This window comes from Mus caroli, chromosome X (assembly GCF_900094665.2).
Source record: "Mus caroli chromosome X, CAROLI_EIJ_v1.1, whole genome shotgun sequence".
Lineage (NCBI taxonomy): Eukaryota > Metazoa > Chordata > Mammalia > Rodentia > Muridae > Mus > Mus caroli.
The window spans coordinates 141,702,881-141,719,345 of record NC_034589.1 but is presented as its reverse complement, the minus strand read 5'-3'; the positions used below and the strand labels follow the sequence as shown (position 1 = coordinate 141,719,345).

At 41.9% G+C, this 16,465-nt stretch overlaps 1 protein-coding gene across 1 annotated transcript; it reads left to right on the top strand.

The window, feature by feature from the left end:
* The first annotated feature begins 14,119 nt into the window (after window positions 1-14,119).
* Window positions 14,120-15,568, top strand: Mageh1 (MAGE family member H1). The gene has a single exon (XM_021153914.2). It carries the CDS (start codon window positions 14,394-14,396, stop codon window positions 15,048-15,050), a length of 657 nt encoding a protein of 218 aa, XP_021009573.1. The 5' UTR covers window positions 14,120-14,393; the 3' UTR covers window positions 15,051-15,568.
* The last annotated feature ends 897 nt before the right edge of the window (window positions 15,569-16,465 follow it).

Genomic DNA, 16,465 nt, shown 5'->3' with positions numbered 1-16,465 from the left:
TCAGATGCTGCTATAATTGAATTACTAGGTAAAGGATTGACAACTTCAATGCATTTCATGGGGTTCTCCAGAGTGGGATTTCTAGGGTACAACCAGACGTGAATCAAACACAACAATAAACACACAAATGCTTTCTATTATGAACTTCCTTATAATCAAGTTTGAAGTAAAAATTACTTAGTCACATGTTGCAAAACAAACAAACAAACAAACATAAAAAGTGCTCAAACAAAGAGAAACCAAGAGAAACTCGTGCCTTCCCTATATTGACAGAGCTCACTTGTAGTGGCCTTGAATATATCAGCATCACTCACTGCCTGCCTGGGGATCCTTCAGTGCTATACTCAGTGAAGTCCCTCTTCTTATTGGGAAGTACAGAGCGATATGAAGGCTTAGAAAGAACTCAGACCTGAAGGATCTAATCCAAGTGTACAGATGAAACAGAAAAAGTTACTTAAGGCGCCGACAAGTAGGCTCATGGACAACTAGTTCTATCCTGGTCACACAGCCAAGCAACATAACCAAATTCCTTTCATTTCGAGGAGGAATATTGGGGGCATCTTTTGCCCAGTGACATATGACCATAAGAGATGTACATTATCTGTAGCACAGTGTCAGACAGCCCATCACAACTAGTTTCTCTCTTTGTCTCTCAAGTGTAGTTTTCAATAGGGCTAAATGTACTAGTCACATGGATTGTAAGGAAATTAGTTTTCCACTTGAAGGAGAGATGCTCAGAAAAATCCTCCTGGTAGGGAACATCCTTAGGACTGTGTGTGTAAAGAGCACACAGCAAGCCAGGTGTGGCAGTGCATGTCTTTAGTCCCATCATTCAGGAGGCAGAGGCAGGTGAATCTCTATGAGTTCAAGGCCAGCCTGGTCTACAGAGTGAGTGCAGGACAGCCAGGGCTACACAGAGAAACGCTGCCTTGGAAAACCAAAAAAAAAAAAAAAAAAAAAAAAAAACAAAAACAAAAAAAAAAAAAAAAAAAAAAAAAAAAAAAAAAAAAAAAAAGCACACAGCATCCCCCATATTTACTCTGACTAATGCATCCTCCATCTGGGGGTCAAAATAAGACTAAGAAGTGATGTTAGTAGTCTACCTTTAATAATATATTGCATATTATCATAAAGGACCAAATACTTTTCAGGTAAAGAGCACATCTCATCATGAATAATCCAATCACGTCTTTACTGAGCGGTATGTTTGAGGTTCTGCTGAGTAAATAGCTAGCACTGACATCTCTCAGGCTGGATATGAGCTCTTATCTTATTGTCAAGCAGGTAGATAAACATGCAAACACATTAAGTGCAGTAAAAACTGATGATGGTTTTGGCAGAATGGAAAGACAGGTGGCTCCAGGACAAGGGACCGAAACAAAACGGAGTGATATTTAGTGATGCTCTGAAGGCTAAGGAAGATCATTAACTATCCCACAGTAAGTGACACTTACACCACATAGGTGAAATGTTACCAGGAAAGACTGGAAAGAGCTGGGGCTGTTTTGTCCCATTTCGTTTTTCTGTCACAGCCTAGATGGGAACCCTGACTTTGCTACCTTGTCACTTTACTTTGGTTTTGTTTGTTTAAGTAACACATTCATTTTTATTTTATGTGCATTTGGTGTTTTGTCTGCATGTCTGTCTGGGTGAAAGGATCAGGTCTTTTGGAGCTGGAGTTAAACACAGTTGTGAGTGCTGAGACTTGAACCCAGATCCTTTGGAAAAGCAGTCAGTGCTCTTAACAGCTGAGACATCTCTCCAGCCCTATCACCACTTGGTTTTAAAAATCCTTTTCTTCCTTTCCTTATCTGAAAGAATAAGATTTCAACAGCTACATTTCAAAGTCTTAGGGAAGTTACAGGTGCAAAAAACCTGGTGTGTAGATGATTATCAATAAGGAACATTTTTTTCTCTCATATGTGAAACCCAGATTTGAGAGAGAGAGAGAGAGAGAGAGATGAGAGAGAGAGAGAGAGAGATGAGAGAGAGAGAGAGAGAACTAAAAAGGGGACTGTGGCATAGGAGGAAAATAACTTAAAGGATAAGAAGAGAAATGGAGAGGATAATGAAATGCATATGACAAGAAAGCAAAAGGGGGCATTTAAGGGGAAGGGGTCCAGGAAAAGTAGGGGAAGTTGAAATTCATATCTCAGCACTCGGGAGGCAGAGGCAGGCGGATTTCTGAGTTCGAGGCCAGCCTGGTCTACAAAGTGAGTTCCAGGACAGCCATATAGAGAAACCCTGTCTCGAAAAACAAAACAAAACAAAACAAAAACAAAAACAGAAATTCATATCTCTATACCCATAGGTTTGTGAAACTCTCAGATAGCATTAGAGAAATTTATTTATGCAGTTGACAGTGGCTAACATAGAAGCTTATAGCTGGCCAAAGTGCAGAAAATAAATGTCAGTGTACTGGTGTACTGCAGAGCCACAAAAGAGACATCTACATTGCCTCCCTGCTAAGAGCTCAGAGTGGGGCAGGGTGGGCAACCACTGAGGAAGAAAGTGGCAGAAAAATGCTAAGAGGCAGAGGCCATGGAGGACTGGAGTGAAACACTGTTTTCTAGACAGGATGGGACACAGCAGTTGTGGCTGCCTGAACAAAATCAGGTCAGTCAGTCAACATCCCAGCATAGCAGGTGGGCAAGCGGTGCGCTCTAGAGATCCAACCCTTAACTATTGACAGGTGGCAGCTTCTACAGAGAGGAGTCATTTTTTTAAGGGTGCAAGTTAACCACATTTGGCAGATGGCTCCTACCCATGAGTATATATGAAGCACAAACTGGATTCAATGGGTTATTGTTTTTAGAAAGAGAACATAAAGTTGTGGAATAGGGAGGTAGGGATGGACCTATGAAGAGTTCTGAGGAGGAGTGGGGAGGGAGTATGGCTAAAATACATTGGATGAAATTCTCAAAGAGTTAATAAAAATGGTCTTAAAAGAACCAGGGCAGGGAGATAGATTGGGAAGATGGAGATAGGGACAAATTAGAACAAAGAATAATGATATACAAATATGAAAAAGGCCCAATGAGGGTTGGAGAGATGGCTCAGCAACTTTGAGCATTGACTGCTCTTTCAGAGGTCTGGAGTTCAATTCCCAGAAACCACATTGTGGCTCACAAGCATCTAAAAGGGGGTTTGATGCCCTCTTCTGGTGTGTCTGAAGACAGCTACAGTGCACTCATATACATAAAATAAATAAATAATTATTTAAAAAAAAGAAACAAAAGGCCCAATGAAACCCATTATGTTCCATGCTAAATTGAAAATTAACTTAAACATAAAAATAAAGGATATCATCGAGATCTCTACCTGTGTCCACACTGTGAAGTTCTAAAAAGCAAGAACCTGTTTAGTGTTGTCCATGTGATGGCCATTAGTGCTGCACAATACCTAGCAACAGGTCAGTGTTAGTGTTCATTCAAGCTTGTAGAGAAAATTGGAACCAAGCTTCAGCCTCTTTCATTTAAACATTGAAAATGTTTGACTTGGACGTCCCTTGTCAACAGTGATCTTTGTGCAGAAAGTTCCATTTGCTAGATTATGACCATTACCATGGTGTCTAACATTTATACTCCCATTTCGTGTCTCTGTGTGTGTGTGTGTGTGTGTGTGTGTGTGTGTGTAACTCAGTGGACATCAAGAGGAAGTCAGCCCTTTCCTTCCACTATGTGGGCCCTAGGGACAAAACTCGGTCCATCAGACTTGGAAGCAAGTGCTCCTATCTGTTGAGCCGTAGCACCAACACAATTACTATATTATGTGCATCATTGAGTTGCATATAAGTAGAGGTCAGCTAAATATGGTTGTTTAATCTAAACCATATTGGATGACACAGACAAGACACATATCATTTTATATTCAGTGGACCTTGACATCATATTAGAAAGTGTTGACTATAATAAATACCATTTAGAAAGAAATGAAGTGTCAGGTTTGCAAAAAATAATTGAGTGTTATCAGAATAGTTTTGTATGGTTTTTGCTAAATTTCATTATGTGGTTTTATTTTATTGAGTATTTTTCTCAAATATATACTAAGCCAGATAAAGGACTATCATTTAGCAATAATAAACCAACGGCTGGGGAGATGGCTCCCTTAGCAAAGTACTGGCTGTGCAAGTGTGAGGGTCTGAGTTTGAAACCCTGGGACCCAGGTAAAGCCAAGTGTGGTAGCATGCATCTGTAATCCCAGATGGGAGGCAAAGACAGGAGATGCCTCACAAGTTCCAGGGGCTGTTAGCCTGGTATGTACAGTGGCAAAGTCCCAAAAGATGTCTCAAGCAAGGTTGAAGGTAAGGAGAAATACATAAGGCTGTCTGTTCTCTACTCTGCACAAATTGCCATGCCACAATGTATACATGTATACATTTGCACACATGAACACATACACAAATTGCACACATATAGACTCATGATATTTTTATCTAAATCTTTGTTTTGAAAATCTCATACGTTAGTATGGCATTACATTATTTTCATCACTCCTCCTTTTTTACTTCTTAAATTAATAATCTCTTCTTTATTATCATTATGCAGATACACATGCCTGTTGACTCCATCTAGTGTTGCTTTTATGTGACTGCTATGGGCTGATCATTTGGCTAACCCATCATGGGGGCTAATCCCTGGGAAAAAACAATCCCTTTCTCAGAAGCTCCTGATTGCCTCTAACTCTTCATTTAGGTGTGGGGCCTTGTGAGATCTGTCTCATCTAAGCTGGCATGTCAACTGGTATTGTCACTATGCTGGTCTTGGTTAGGCAACCACATTGTTGAAATTTCCTGGGTGTACCTTCCTTGTCATGTTCAGAGAATACAATCTCACAACAGATATCCCGATTCTCAGTCCCGTATGATCTTTCTACACTTTCTCTTCCACAATTTCCTCGAGCCTCAGGCATAGAGACTGAGTTGTATATATATCACTTGGGGTTGGGTACTCCATGATCTGTTGTGCTCTGTATTTTGACCAGGTGTAGACCTTTGTAATAATCTCTGTGTACTGTGAAGAGAAGCTCCTTTGATGAGGAGGAAGAGCTATGCTCCTCTGTAGAAATAAGGATAAGTATTTAGAAAATATTTACACATTATATTGCTTTGTGTAAGTGGCAGAAATAGGTTGCACTCTAGGTTCTATGACCCCTCTAGCCATGGGTATTTGGCTATGTTCAGTACGCAGCATGAATTCCTTCTTAAATTCAACTAGACAGCTCTTAGTTACCTCCAAGACATAAGTGCCACTATTTCACTAGTGGGAACATCACATTTGTCATTGTTGGGGTTTATAGCCTTCACAGTGAGGTAAAACTATGATTGCATTTCTCCCTTGGCAGCTTGAGGACTAGTCCTCAGTAAAGAGGCTTCTAGATCAATTCCTCCAGGCCCTGGAGACATCTAACCTTTTGTGTGTGTGTGTGTGCGCGCGTGTTTGTGTGTGTATATATATATATATATATATATATATATATATGCGCATCATGCCATGATGGACTTGTGGGGATTAGAGGACAGCCCTGAGGAGCCTTTCTTTCTTACCTTTGGTGGGTTCTGGGACTTCAACTCAGGATGTCATGCTTGTAAAGCACATGCCTCACCACTGAACCATCTCACCAACTCAAGTATATATATTTTAAAAAGTCTTAATTTATACACCAGTAAAGCTAAATATTGAGTCTTTTGCTAAGTTAGAAAGTTCTAGTACTTTGTATTTCCATATATATATATGCATATACATATATATTTAAACATATACAAACACAAGACATTTTATAAAGGATGGAACTCTGAATTTTTAGTGGGTATCATTTATCAGGGGTGGGGAGATGGTAAAACCGAGAAAGAATTGTATAAGGAAATATTCTGAGATGCTGTAGCTGCTCTATATCTTTACTATAAAGGTAGTAACATAAGTCTATATGTGTGTTAAAAATCATAGATTTAATACTAAAATATAGAAGTTAAAAATGACTGTTTTGAGGATAATTGGCCATTTTCTATTTGGATTTGAGATCTGCTTCCCTAGAAGGAACTTATATCTGATGTAACTGGTTAAAAGCTCATGGCTGTGGAGGTCACAGGGCCCTATATTACTGTTGATTTGCTAAATGGATGTGGAGTCAAACTACCTTCTAAATCTTTATATTTATCCCTATAGATTAGTGCTGCTTTTGGCCTCAGGCCAAGGAGCTTCTTTCTGCAGTGTGTGATGGTGAATGCATAGACTCATAACTAGACAAAGGGTGAAAATAAGTTGAGCACAGCTCACCCTTGAAAGGTAAATCTATATAACTGTTTCCAGAACTCAGGAAGCATGGTGGAAGACAAGGTGGGAAGGAGGGAAAAGCTGGAGGATGGATAGGAGTGCTAGGTAGGAATGGCAGTTTTCTGGATACACTGTGGCTTTTGCAATCACGTACACAATAGCTATAATTACTTACACAAGGTGGAGCTCTTCAACATTCTATCACAGCTGGTCAAGGGTTTGTGAGGCCCCCACCTCTGGCTGAGGAGCTACTGGCAGTTAATGGTTGCTAAGGGAGGGAGAATAAGTTTCTTCAGTGATTTAGCCACTAGTAAATTACCCATGCGTCAGTAAATAACCTACCCATATTATATGAGCAATCTTAATTAACCTCAGTGGGATGCACACACACATACACACACACACACACATACATACACACGAGGAGGATTAGTTAGGAAGAAGAAACTGATCAGCAACAGGAGTAGAACGGATCCTGAGAAGGGAAAAAAGATCTTTTTGTTTTGTTTGGGTTCTTTTGGTTGTTTTTCTGAGTTTCTAAATTTTACATTTATTTTGGTGTCTGTGTGTGTGTGTGCACCTGTGTTAGTGCATGTGTGAAATGTGTGGATATCAGAGGACAACCTGCTGGAGTATATCCCGTCCTTCCACCATGTCAGTCCCAGATTACCAGGCTTGGAAGAAAGACCTTTCTCTACTAAAGTATCTCATGAGCGAGCCTTTCTTTTGTTTTTGAAGCTCAGGCTAGCCTCAAACTTGTAATCTTCCTGACTTTGTCTCCCAAGTACTGGGATTATAGACGTGTACCACCACATTTGACTGGAAGAAGATATCTTAAGGGAAGGATGAGGAAGGAGAAAAAGAAGGCTTATAAAGAAGAAGAATATATATGACTTAAGAGCAGGAATGGGGTAGGAGTTGGGGGAGGGCTATCAAGAGGAAAGAAAGGAAACCAGCCAGAGGGAAACAGTAGGACTGGGAGGAAAACATTAGGAGAGGGAAGTGGATAAAGGCAGGTATGTATGAACCTATTATACTGAATACTAACCTAAAATTTTAATTTAAAAAGGATCAGCAAGATTGCTCAGTGGTTAAAAACAGTTGTTGTGAAACTCTGACTTGAGTCCTAGAATCCACATAAAGGTGGAAGGATAGAAGGAAAAAACTGACTCTACAAAATTGACTGTGGCCTCCACATGTACACCATGGTGTGAGTGTGCTCACACAAATCATATACACAACACACATTAGTGATAATGAATAAGACAAAATATAATTGTAATTGCCAAAGAACAAAATGTACTAATAAAATTAATAACTTAAAAGAAAAAGATTTCCTGATTTTTAAGATATATTTTTTAGATTTATTTATTTATTATGTATACAGTGTTCTGCCTGCGTGTATGCCTGGCCTCATTATGTATGGTAAAGAACCACTATGTGGCTACTGGAAATTGAACTCAGGCCCTCTGGAAGAGCAATCATGCTTTAACCTCTGAGCCATCTCTTCAGCTCCATATTTTCTGTTTATTTAAAAGTAAAAGCATGTCCTTGCCATCTGGTTTTTGTTATAGACCCAAGCTACAAATTCTTAAAATGTTCATCCATGGGTGACCAATTAAACAATGAGTACTGTATCTGTATACTGATTTGTCATTCAGGGAAAACAAAAGAAAATAATGTTGAATGAAATCATTGAAACAAGGGAGGAAAAGACTGATTATCTGTGGGGTCTCCAGTTGAGCATAGGTCTTGAACCCCGGGGGAACCAATGGGTGGTGATTTCCACCTACATGGGATGGAAAGTGTTCAATCATGTCTCCTGGACCCCTGGCTTCTGTCTAAATTACCACCACCACCACCACCCCCCCGCCCCAACATAAGAGGTGTGTGACTATCAGTCATACAGACAATGTCCCAATCTCTTGGCATTCTGGCTAGACTCCACCCCCACAGTTAACCTGACTATATCCAGGTATGCTCCTCCCCACAGTTACCTGATAGCCCAGCCCACTATAAGGGGGGGGGCTGCTTGGCCCCTCCTCTCTCCCTTTAAGCTCTCACCTTTCTTACTTTCTAGCCCTCCTTCTCTCTCCCTCCCCCCCCTCCACGTGGCCATGGCTGGCCTTTCTCCCTCTTTCTATCTTCTTTCTCCCTGCCATTCTACAATAAAGCTCTAAAACCATAGACTGTCTCTGCTCATCAAGGCCCACATGCTTGAGCAATGGGATAGGCTTTCCTCTAACAAGCCTAGTCTAACCTCCAGCCAGAAGGCCATCCTGTGCTCCAGTCACAGACTGGACCAGGGACTCTCGCCCTCGTGGGGACCATCCAGCAGCCCCCTATCCACCTTCCTCTCCTCTCTTCGGCCCCACGGCTGATTGAGCTACCCCTGGGGTCCCCATTCTGTTTTCAGCTCTTCCGTGGTGTCCAGCAGTGTCTCTGATGCCCAAGGCTGAGAACCTGCTACCTAGGACTGCCCCTTGTCCACCACCCACTGAGCTGGGGTCTGTGGCTTCACACAAGCAGACACCCACCAGGGCCACATGGAAAGAGTGCGGCAGTCCTTCAGAGTTCTTCCACCAGAACTCTGGCAGAACGCGGGTTTTCTCCCACTCCTTTTATTCCCCCATACTCCCCTGCCCTGCAATTACCAACCTGGGTATGGTAGTTCATGCTTTTAATCTCAGCAGTTTGGAGACTGGGCAAGAGAGATTACCTTTTCAAAACCAGGACTATGCAATAAGAATATATCTTGTTTTGTTTTTGTCTTTGTTTTTGTAAATCATTATTTATTGACCAAAGGAAGAAATACATATAATGAGGATATGGTTAAAAATTGAAGAAACCGTGGTGGGAGCATGAAGTAGTATGGATAGCTTACAAATCAATATGCCGTTTTCTCAAAAGAAAATCAAAATAGAACTACATATCAGTCAGTTGTACCACTCCTGGGTACTGACCTTAAGGACTCTACATCCTGACCCAGAGATGCTTGCATGCCCACTTATATTGGTGCTCTGCTCACAATAGCCAAGATTTGGAACCAGCCTAGATATGTACCAGGCAAGGAGCAGATAAAGAAAATTTGCTACACACACACAAAGGAATTTTACTCATCCATAAAGAAAAATAAAATGATATTTTTAAGGAAATGATTGGAACTCTAGTTCCAGTTCCAATGAACTAAGTTAAACAAAATAAGACAAAATATTTTTTGTTTTCTGTCATATGTTTTCTGTCATATATCAAAACCTAAATATGAATATATATGAACACATATATGTTAATGAAAATAGAAAAGGGATTATGAAATGGAAGATGCCTAAAGGGAGGGATGAGTGTGGACCAAGAAAGGATAATATTTGGCATGAAAGGAGGAAGAAGTATTTTAGAAAGGGAGAGCAAGAGGGAGGGGAGGAGTGGGTAATGGAAGAGGGAAGGGGTACATGGGAGGGTTTAGAGGGAGGAAGTCTTGTAATTGTACTATAATCTCAAAAATTAAAAAATAAAAGATTCAGATATTAAAAGAAAGAAGAACAAAATATAATGGCATATATTTTGCCAATGAAACTATTAACCCCATTACTTTGTATGGTAATTCAAGACCATTTGATAAAAAAAATTAAAATCTAGAAAAGAACTTTGAATTTATTTACATAAATGGCAGGGAATATGCTGCATGTGTGTACCCACCCCCAAATAAATGTAATAAAATATTCTAAAAGAATACAACAATTATATTAATTCTACCAACAGTTACACACATACATTAAAATGTATCAAATTGTACAATTTTTAGTATGTATACTTTATTTTATGCTAATAACATATAACAATTACAATAAGATGTGTTAGTTTACCCATCAGATTGCTAATGAATTATACATCTAACAGTGCTTTGGGAAGACGAAGATGTGGTGAAAATGATACACTCCATTCACTGCTGGTGATGCTAAGAAAGGACACAACTATTTGTGGAAATAAGCCTGGATATTTACATCATGATTTATATGCACAAAAAACATTCAAACCACTAACTCTGTGACGAGAAATACAAATATACAGACAAGTATACAAATGTATATGGAATACTGCTTTTAAAAATGAGCAAATATGTTTAAGCAGTGGGGAAATAGTATAATAAATCATGGTGTGACTATACAGTATGCATAATAATATTATAAACTAAAATTCCTCAATATCTTGATGTCACACTGATAAAGGAACTAAAATTTGGCCCACAGAGAGAATAATTCCCAATCGCGGAAACTGCTATGAGTCTGTTCATTTTGGCTTTCAGCTTCTCAGACATCTGTTTGCATGTAACCTTTCTAGTCAGCATTAAGGTTTCAGCCCAATATTGACTTACTTATTCAGATATACCCTTCCTGATTACACTAAATTAATCTGATCTCCTAATTCATGCCTAGAGACTTCATCCACAGTCCTGCTAATCAGAGCCAACATCTTCTACACTAAGCTTTTAAAAAAAATCATTAAGCATTTAAGTCTTTGTTTTTCACTAACAGACTGTGAACTAACTCTCCAAACTCTAATGAGTTTCTATCAATGCCTAACACATAAAAGCTATTATATAACTATGACTCTTTACATAAATAAACTTTCTGACCCAGAGCTGCTGTTGTCAGTAGTATTTGATTCTGGACTACTCTATAATAACTAACTTAGTCCCTTCTGAAAAGAATTGCCTGAAAAGCGTAGTCCCCAGGATTTCATAGATAGCAGTGGTTCAACAACATATCAAGGATTTTAATCTCATATGTAGAATCTGGAACTGAGCTCAAGAGATTTCTCTTTGGATGTCATGACTTCTAAGCCTATATATAAGTCTTTCTCTGATAGCTAGGAAACACTATAGGATCCAGGCCTCTCCACGCCCCTCTACTCTCTTTCTGGCTTAGCAAAAATAGCCTAGCGCCTAAACCTTGTTCCCACCAATTTCTTTGGAAAAACTACATGGGTGTTGAGGTCTTAGGCTATACATTAGTTATCTGCTCTATCTATGGAGTCATGGAGGGTTGCACTGTCCGTGGAGTGAAATAATGGTTCATTTAGGTGAAGAAGACAATGACAGGGAATGGCACCTACTCCTCAATCCATTGGGGTGGAACAAGAGAGAACAGCATTAAATATGCCTCAAATTAATTTACCAAGTAGGAAGTACTAGTACATTTTCCTAAAAAAAGAAACTTCAGTTAAAAAAAAGTGAACTTTGGTAATTACATTCTCATATATAGCATCAAAATGGAAACAAATTATTGTATATTTTAATTATAACTATATATTATAGTATATAATCACAAATATGACAAATCTTTAAGTCCAGGAAACCTTCTCGATAAAGGCTCAGGGATCACCGTGGAAGAGGTGGCAGAACGACTGTAAAGAGCCATAGGATCAGAGAGTTAGCTGTAAGAGTCTGTCTCCTAGGAATGTCAGAAGCCATACCCATCAAGTCTCTCTGACATGACAGTGTGAACGATGAGCAAGGATGACACCAATGAACACAGAGAATGTACATGAGGTCTCAACCCTACACAAAGAACTGCAAGTGATTAAGGACATCTGGGAGCAGAAATATTCTTTCCAAGGGGAGAGCACACCAATTGCTTGTCCAGTGCCAAATGATCAGCTCCCAAACCATACATCCAAATGGCATTGCACAGACTGAACACGTTATATTTAGGAATATATACCTATATGTATATACATATATTCAGGGAATAACCATTAGTGGGAAAAAAAGAGGCCTGAATTGGAAGGACAGTATGGGAGGGTTTATGGGACGGTTTGGAGGGAGGACAAGGAAGGGAGAATTGCTGCAATTATAATCTCAAGAATGAAAAGAAAGACTGAAAATATAGTAGTATTTAGCATTAACTTTCACAGAGATAGGAAGCAAGCTGGACAGACCAAGCCAGAGAGATCAGCTTTTTCTGTACAGAACAAGTCAGAGGACTGGGATATTCAATAAACTCATCAAAGGCTTGGAACAGATACACACCAGCCCCAAACTCATGTTCCCAGTTCTGATTTCAATGACTGTTTCTCTCCAGCAGGCATCTCCTTTCTACTCGTACATAGGAGTCTGAGCCTCACTGGGTTAAGTTGTGCTGGCAATGCTGTTGCCAGTGACACGCATCACCCACCACAGAGTTCATTCGCTAGATAAGGCCATATCCCGTTCCACAAACTCTACCAAAAAGCTGGGAGCTGCCAAAGTCTATGAGCCCCACAGGGTTAATTCCTTAGTAGGATTACCAGCTGAGACACTGTCAAACACATGCTTCATCCCTTCCAGTGAAAAAAGCAGAAAATATCCATTTACCTTTCAAGAACTGAGAGCACATATGAGGGNCGGGAGCAATGGCTCAGCAGTTAAGAGAACACTTGCTGCTCTTCCAGAGGAATCAAGTTAGGTTGCCAGCACCCATAGCAAGCAGATCTCAACCACCTATAACTCAGTCCCAGGGGGGTCCCACGCCCTCTGCTAACCCCTCTTGTATACAGCACACAGGGCACAAACACACGGGGCGCGCGCGCACACACACACACTCACACCAAAACAAATCATTTTTTCAAAAACGGAACACATGTAAAATCTTTCCACCACATATTCCCTCAAGGCGCATTTCTTAAATGCCACTCTCACCTGCTGCTGCTGCTTGCAACGCACTTAGAGGCAAAGTCTGTGCTTACTAGGCAGTAAAGGCTTTTCGATGAATTCGCACAACTCTCTGAAGCCAGTGCTTGAGTTACATCCACTTTCAAGGGGGAAAGCCAGGCTCAGAGAGGTGAAGGATCTGAGCAAGTTCACGCTTCAAATGACACAAGAAAAGCAGCATGCCTAGCTATGGGGCCTCCCTTGGGGGAGTAGGAACTGACTCATTACTCTTTGGGGCAGGCCGAAATGAACTTGAGCAAGCGAGGAAGATGCCTGGGAGAAGCAGGTGGTACTTAGAGAGTGGAGGATGGAGGGGAGGCATTTCAGGCAGAGGAACCTGAGCAAAGAGAAGGAGTGGACAAAGTTCAGAGTGTGCACCGAGGGGAGCGAGTCGAGGCAGGTAAGCTGGCTGGCCGGCCTAGAAACCCAGGATCCAACCGCACCATACCATCTCTCTGCTCCCCATTCCCACCCATTGTCTGAAGCCTGCCTGTGGTCTCCCTTCAAATGCCTTTCTGTCTCTCAGTCCCCATGGCAACAGCTCACTTTCATCCAGCTGCTTCTTATTCTAATTGCTTCCTCTGTGGCCTGCCAGGAAGTACTCTGGCCTCCGTGAGGCTGCGCAAATCTAAGCCTGATCTTCTCACTGCCCCCGCTTAATTGACCAGGCGAACACGTAGCAGGGTACAGGCTCTGCGTCTCCTGCGCACTGCTGCCTCCCCTCACCCACCGCTTTGGTCATTAAGTCTATTCTTCGGGTCCCTNATGGGCCCACGAATTAATTAGCCACACATAAACGCCTTCTGAAAANCCAGGCGGGAGAGTGAATGTGCTGTGTAAGCCAAGGCAGCCAAGGAGGGCTGGGGTCAGCTGACCTCTTGCAAGCCTGTGCCCCGCCGCGCCCTTCCCCCACCCCCACCCCTCTCAGCCAGCCTTTGGTGAGACTGGAAGGGCCCATTGCTTGCCAAAAGCTATGAACCAATAGGATAATGTGTGCACCTGCCTAAAGAAGAACGAGAGTCTCTTGCGCGCAGGACAAATCCCTGCAACCCCCCGCCCCCTAGCTGTCTTAACTACCATTGTGGGACTCAAAATGCAGCCCGCTCCTTTTCCTTTCGGCTAGCGGAAGTTCCTGTGCGGGAGAGTCCCACTTCCTCTTGGGTGTTTGGCGTGTGCGTGGCAGGAGGGGCGGGGCCAATGCTGCTCTGGTTTCTTGCGCGCTTGGCGCTACAGTGAGTGCGGGCGGCGACTTCTTGCGCAAGTCAGCTTGCCTGGGAAAGGGCTTTGTGGCTGAAAGCGACTGGTTCCTTGCCACAAAGGCTCCGCTGGCGTTTGCGGTTCAGCGGCCGTCCCTGCGTAAGATAGCCACTTTTCTCCGACGCTGCCAAAAGCCTTCTCCAAGTGCTGCAGGCTTTCATCGCTTTGTAGAAGCCATGCCTCGGGGACGGAAGAGTCGGCGCCGCCGGAACGCAAAGGCAGCTGAAGAGAATCGCAACAATCGCAAGATCCAGGCCTCAGAGGCTTCTGAGACCCCGATGGCGGCTTCTGTAGCCCCCAGCACACCCGAAGAATACCTGAGCGGCCCGGAGGAAGACACAAGCACCCTGGAGAAGGCCTCCAGTACCCCTTCAGAAGCTTCGAGCACTGCCCTAGTGCAAAAGCCGGTTACCCGGAGCAATTTTCAGGGCACCAAGAAAAGTCTCCTAATGTCCATATTAGCCCTCATCTTCATCATGGGCAACAGCGCAAAGGAGGCCCTGGTGTGGAAAGTGCTGGGGAAGTTAGGGATGCAGCCTGGGAGGCAGCACAGCATCTTTGGAGATCCGAAGAAGGTCGTTACAGAAGAGTTTGTGCGCAGAGGGTATCTGATTTATAAGCCAGTGCCCCGCAGCAGTCCAGTGGAGTATGAGTTCTTCTGGGGCCCTCGGGCACACGTGGAATCCAGCAAGCTGAAAGTCATGCATTTTGTGGCAAGAGTTCGGAACCGATGCTCCAAAGACTGGCCATGTAACTATGACTGGGATTCAGATGATGATGCAGAGGTTGAGGCTATTCTCAATTCAGGTGCTAGGGGTTATTCTGCTCCATAGAGAGATCCTAGGCAGACCCTTAGGAGTGGAAAAGAGAATCCAAAGTATCTGCTCCATGGAGTAGATAGGCAGGGTCCTGAATTCAAAAGGTTGTGGAGGGTGGGGAGGGCACTGTATTTGGTATTTGTGACCAGTGCTAATTGTTAAACTGCAAAGTAGTGTTTGCTATAGATATTGTTATCTTGTATTCATTTTATAACACTGTTGACTAAGAATCACAATATGTTTAAATATATACTTGAGGAGAACTTTATGTTATTTTTTTCTGTCGTTGGCATTTGATATTAACAGCTGTGCTAACCTTATTAAATGAAGTCCTTCTGTCATGTTGTGTGATGGATAGAAAGTACCACTGAGAGAGGCTGTTCTTTGAAAGTTTGGAATAACCAGTAAAGTGTGAGTTGAAGAAAATTATAGATTTGTTCTGTCTTTCCCTTGTGTCTGATGTCTTGTAATGGAACACATTTGTAAATATGCTCACTGTGCAAATAGTATAAATAAAAGCATAGTAAACAGAATGTTTTGTTCATTTATTGTCCACCTGTTAAATGAGGACCAAATTTAGATGCTGGGAATAGTCCTTAACAGAAAGCATCTAGTTTCCAAGAAATTTCAAGACTGTGGGAGGGGGTGGGGAATGAAAATGCAATAAGTGTTGTAGGGAATAGGCAGGGACTAAGGAGAAGGAAGACAAACTGATGACATCATTTGGGGAATAGAACAGGAAAAAGAGGGTATCACAGGATGCTTTAAAATCCAAGGAGCATTTGTAGAATGCAGAAGAGAGTAGGAAGGGTGGTCATGTTACTTGGAATTGAGTGTGGAATTGGATACTTAACAGACCTTGACAGGAGCCGTTGGCAAAGACCTGAAAACATTCTAAAATAATAAAGTAGAAACTACACTAAAATTATCTTGAGAGAATATGGTAGGGAAAAAATAGACTGCTGTGGAGTAGCAGTAAGAGAAATGGAAGAGACTAAGAAGATGCTTGGGGTCCTTAGGTTAATATTGGGTGGGAAAGTAAACTTGGGGTCACTGAGGAGAACAAGGATACTCAGGACATAGAAATTCCTCAATGACTAATTCAGGTATGTCAAGGGAGAAGAACAAAACAAGAAAAAAAAAAAGTCAGGAGAAGAGGGGAAGAAAGCCAGGAGGACATCATAGGAAGACTGTTGCACTTCACAAAAGGACATTGACACTGAGGTCACCAACACTCATGGTGACTTGGGGACAATGGGAAAAGGGCTCTGAAACACCTAGATTTCTGATGTTGAAGGATACTGAGAGAAGACTGGACACATAACTTCATAGCAAGAGACACATTTCCCAGGCATTGGAGTTTCTTGCTCTGCACATGATCCAAAATACTTTGTGTGTGTGTGTGTGTGTGTGTGTGTGTGTGTGTGTGT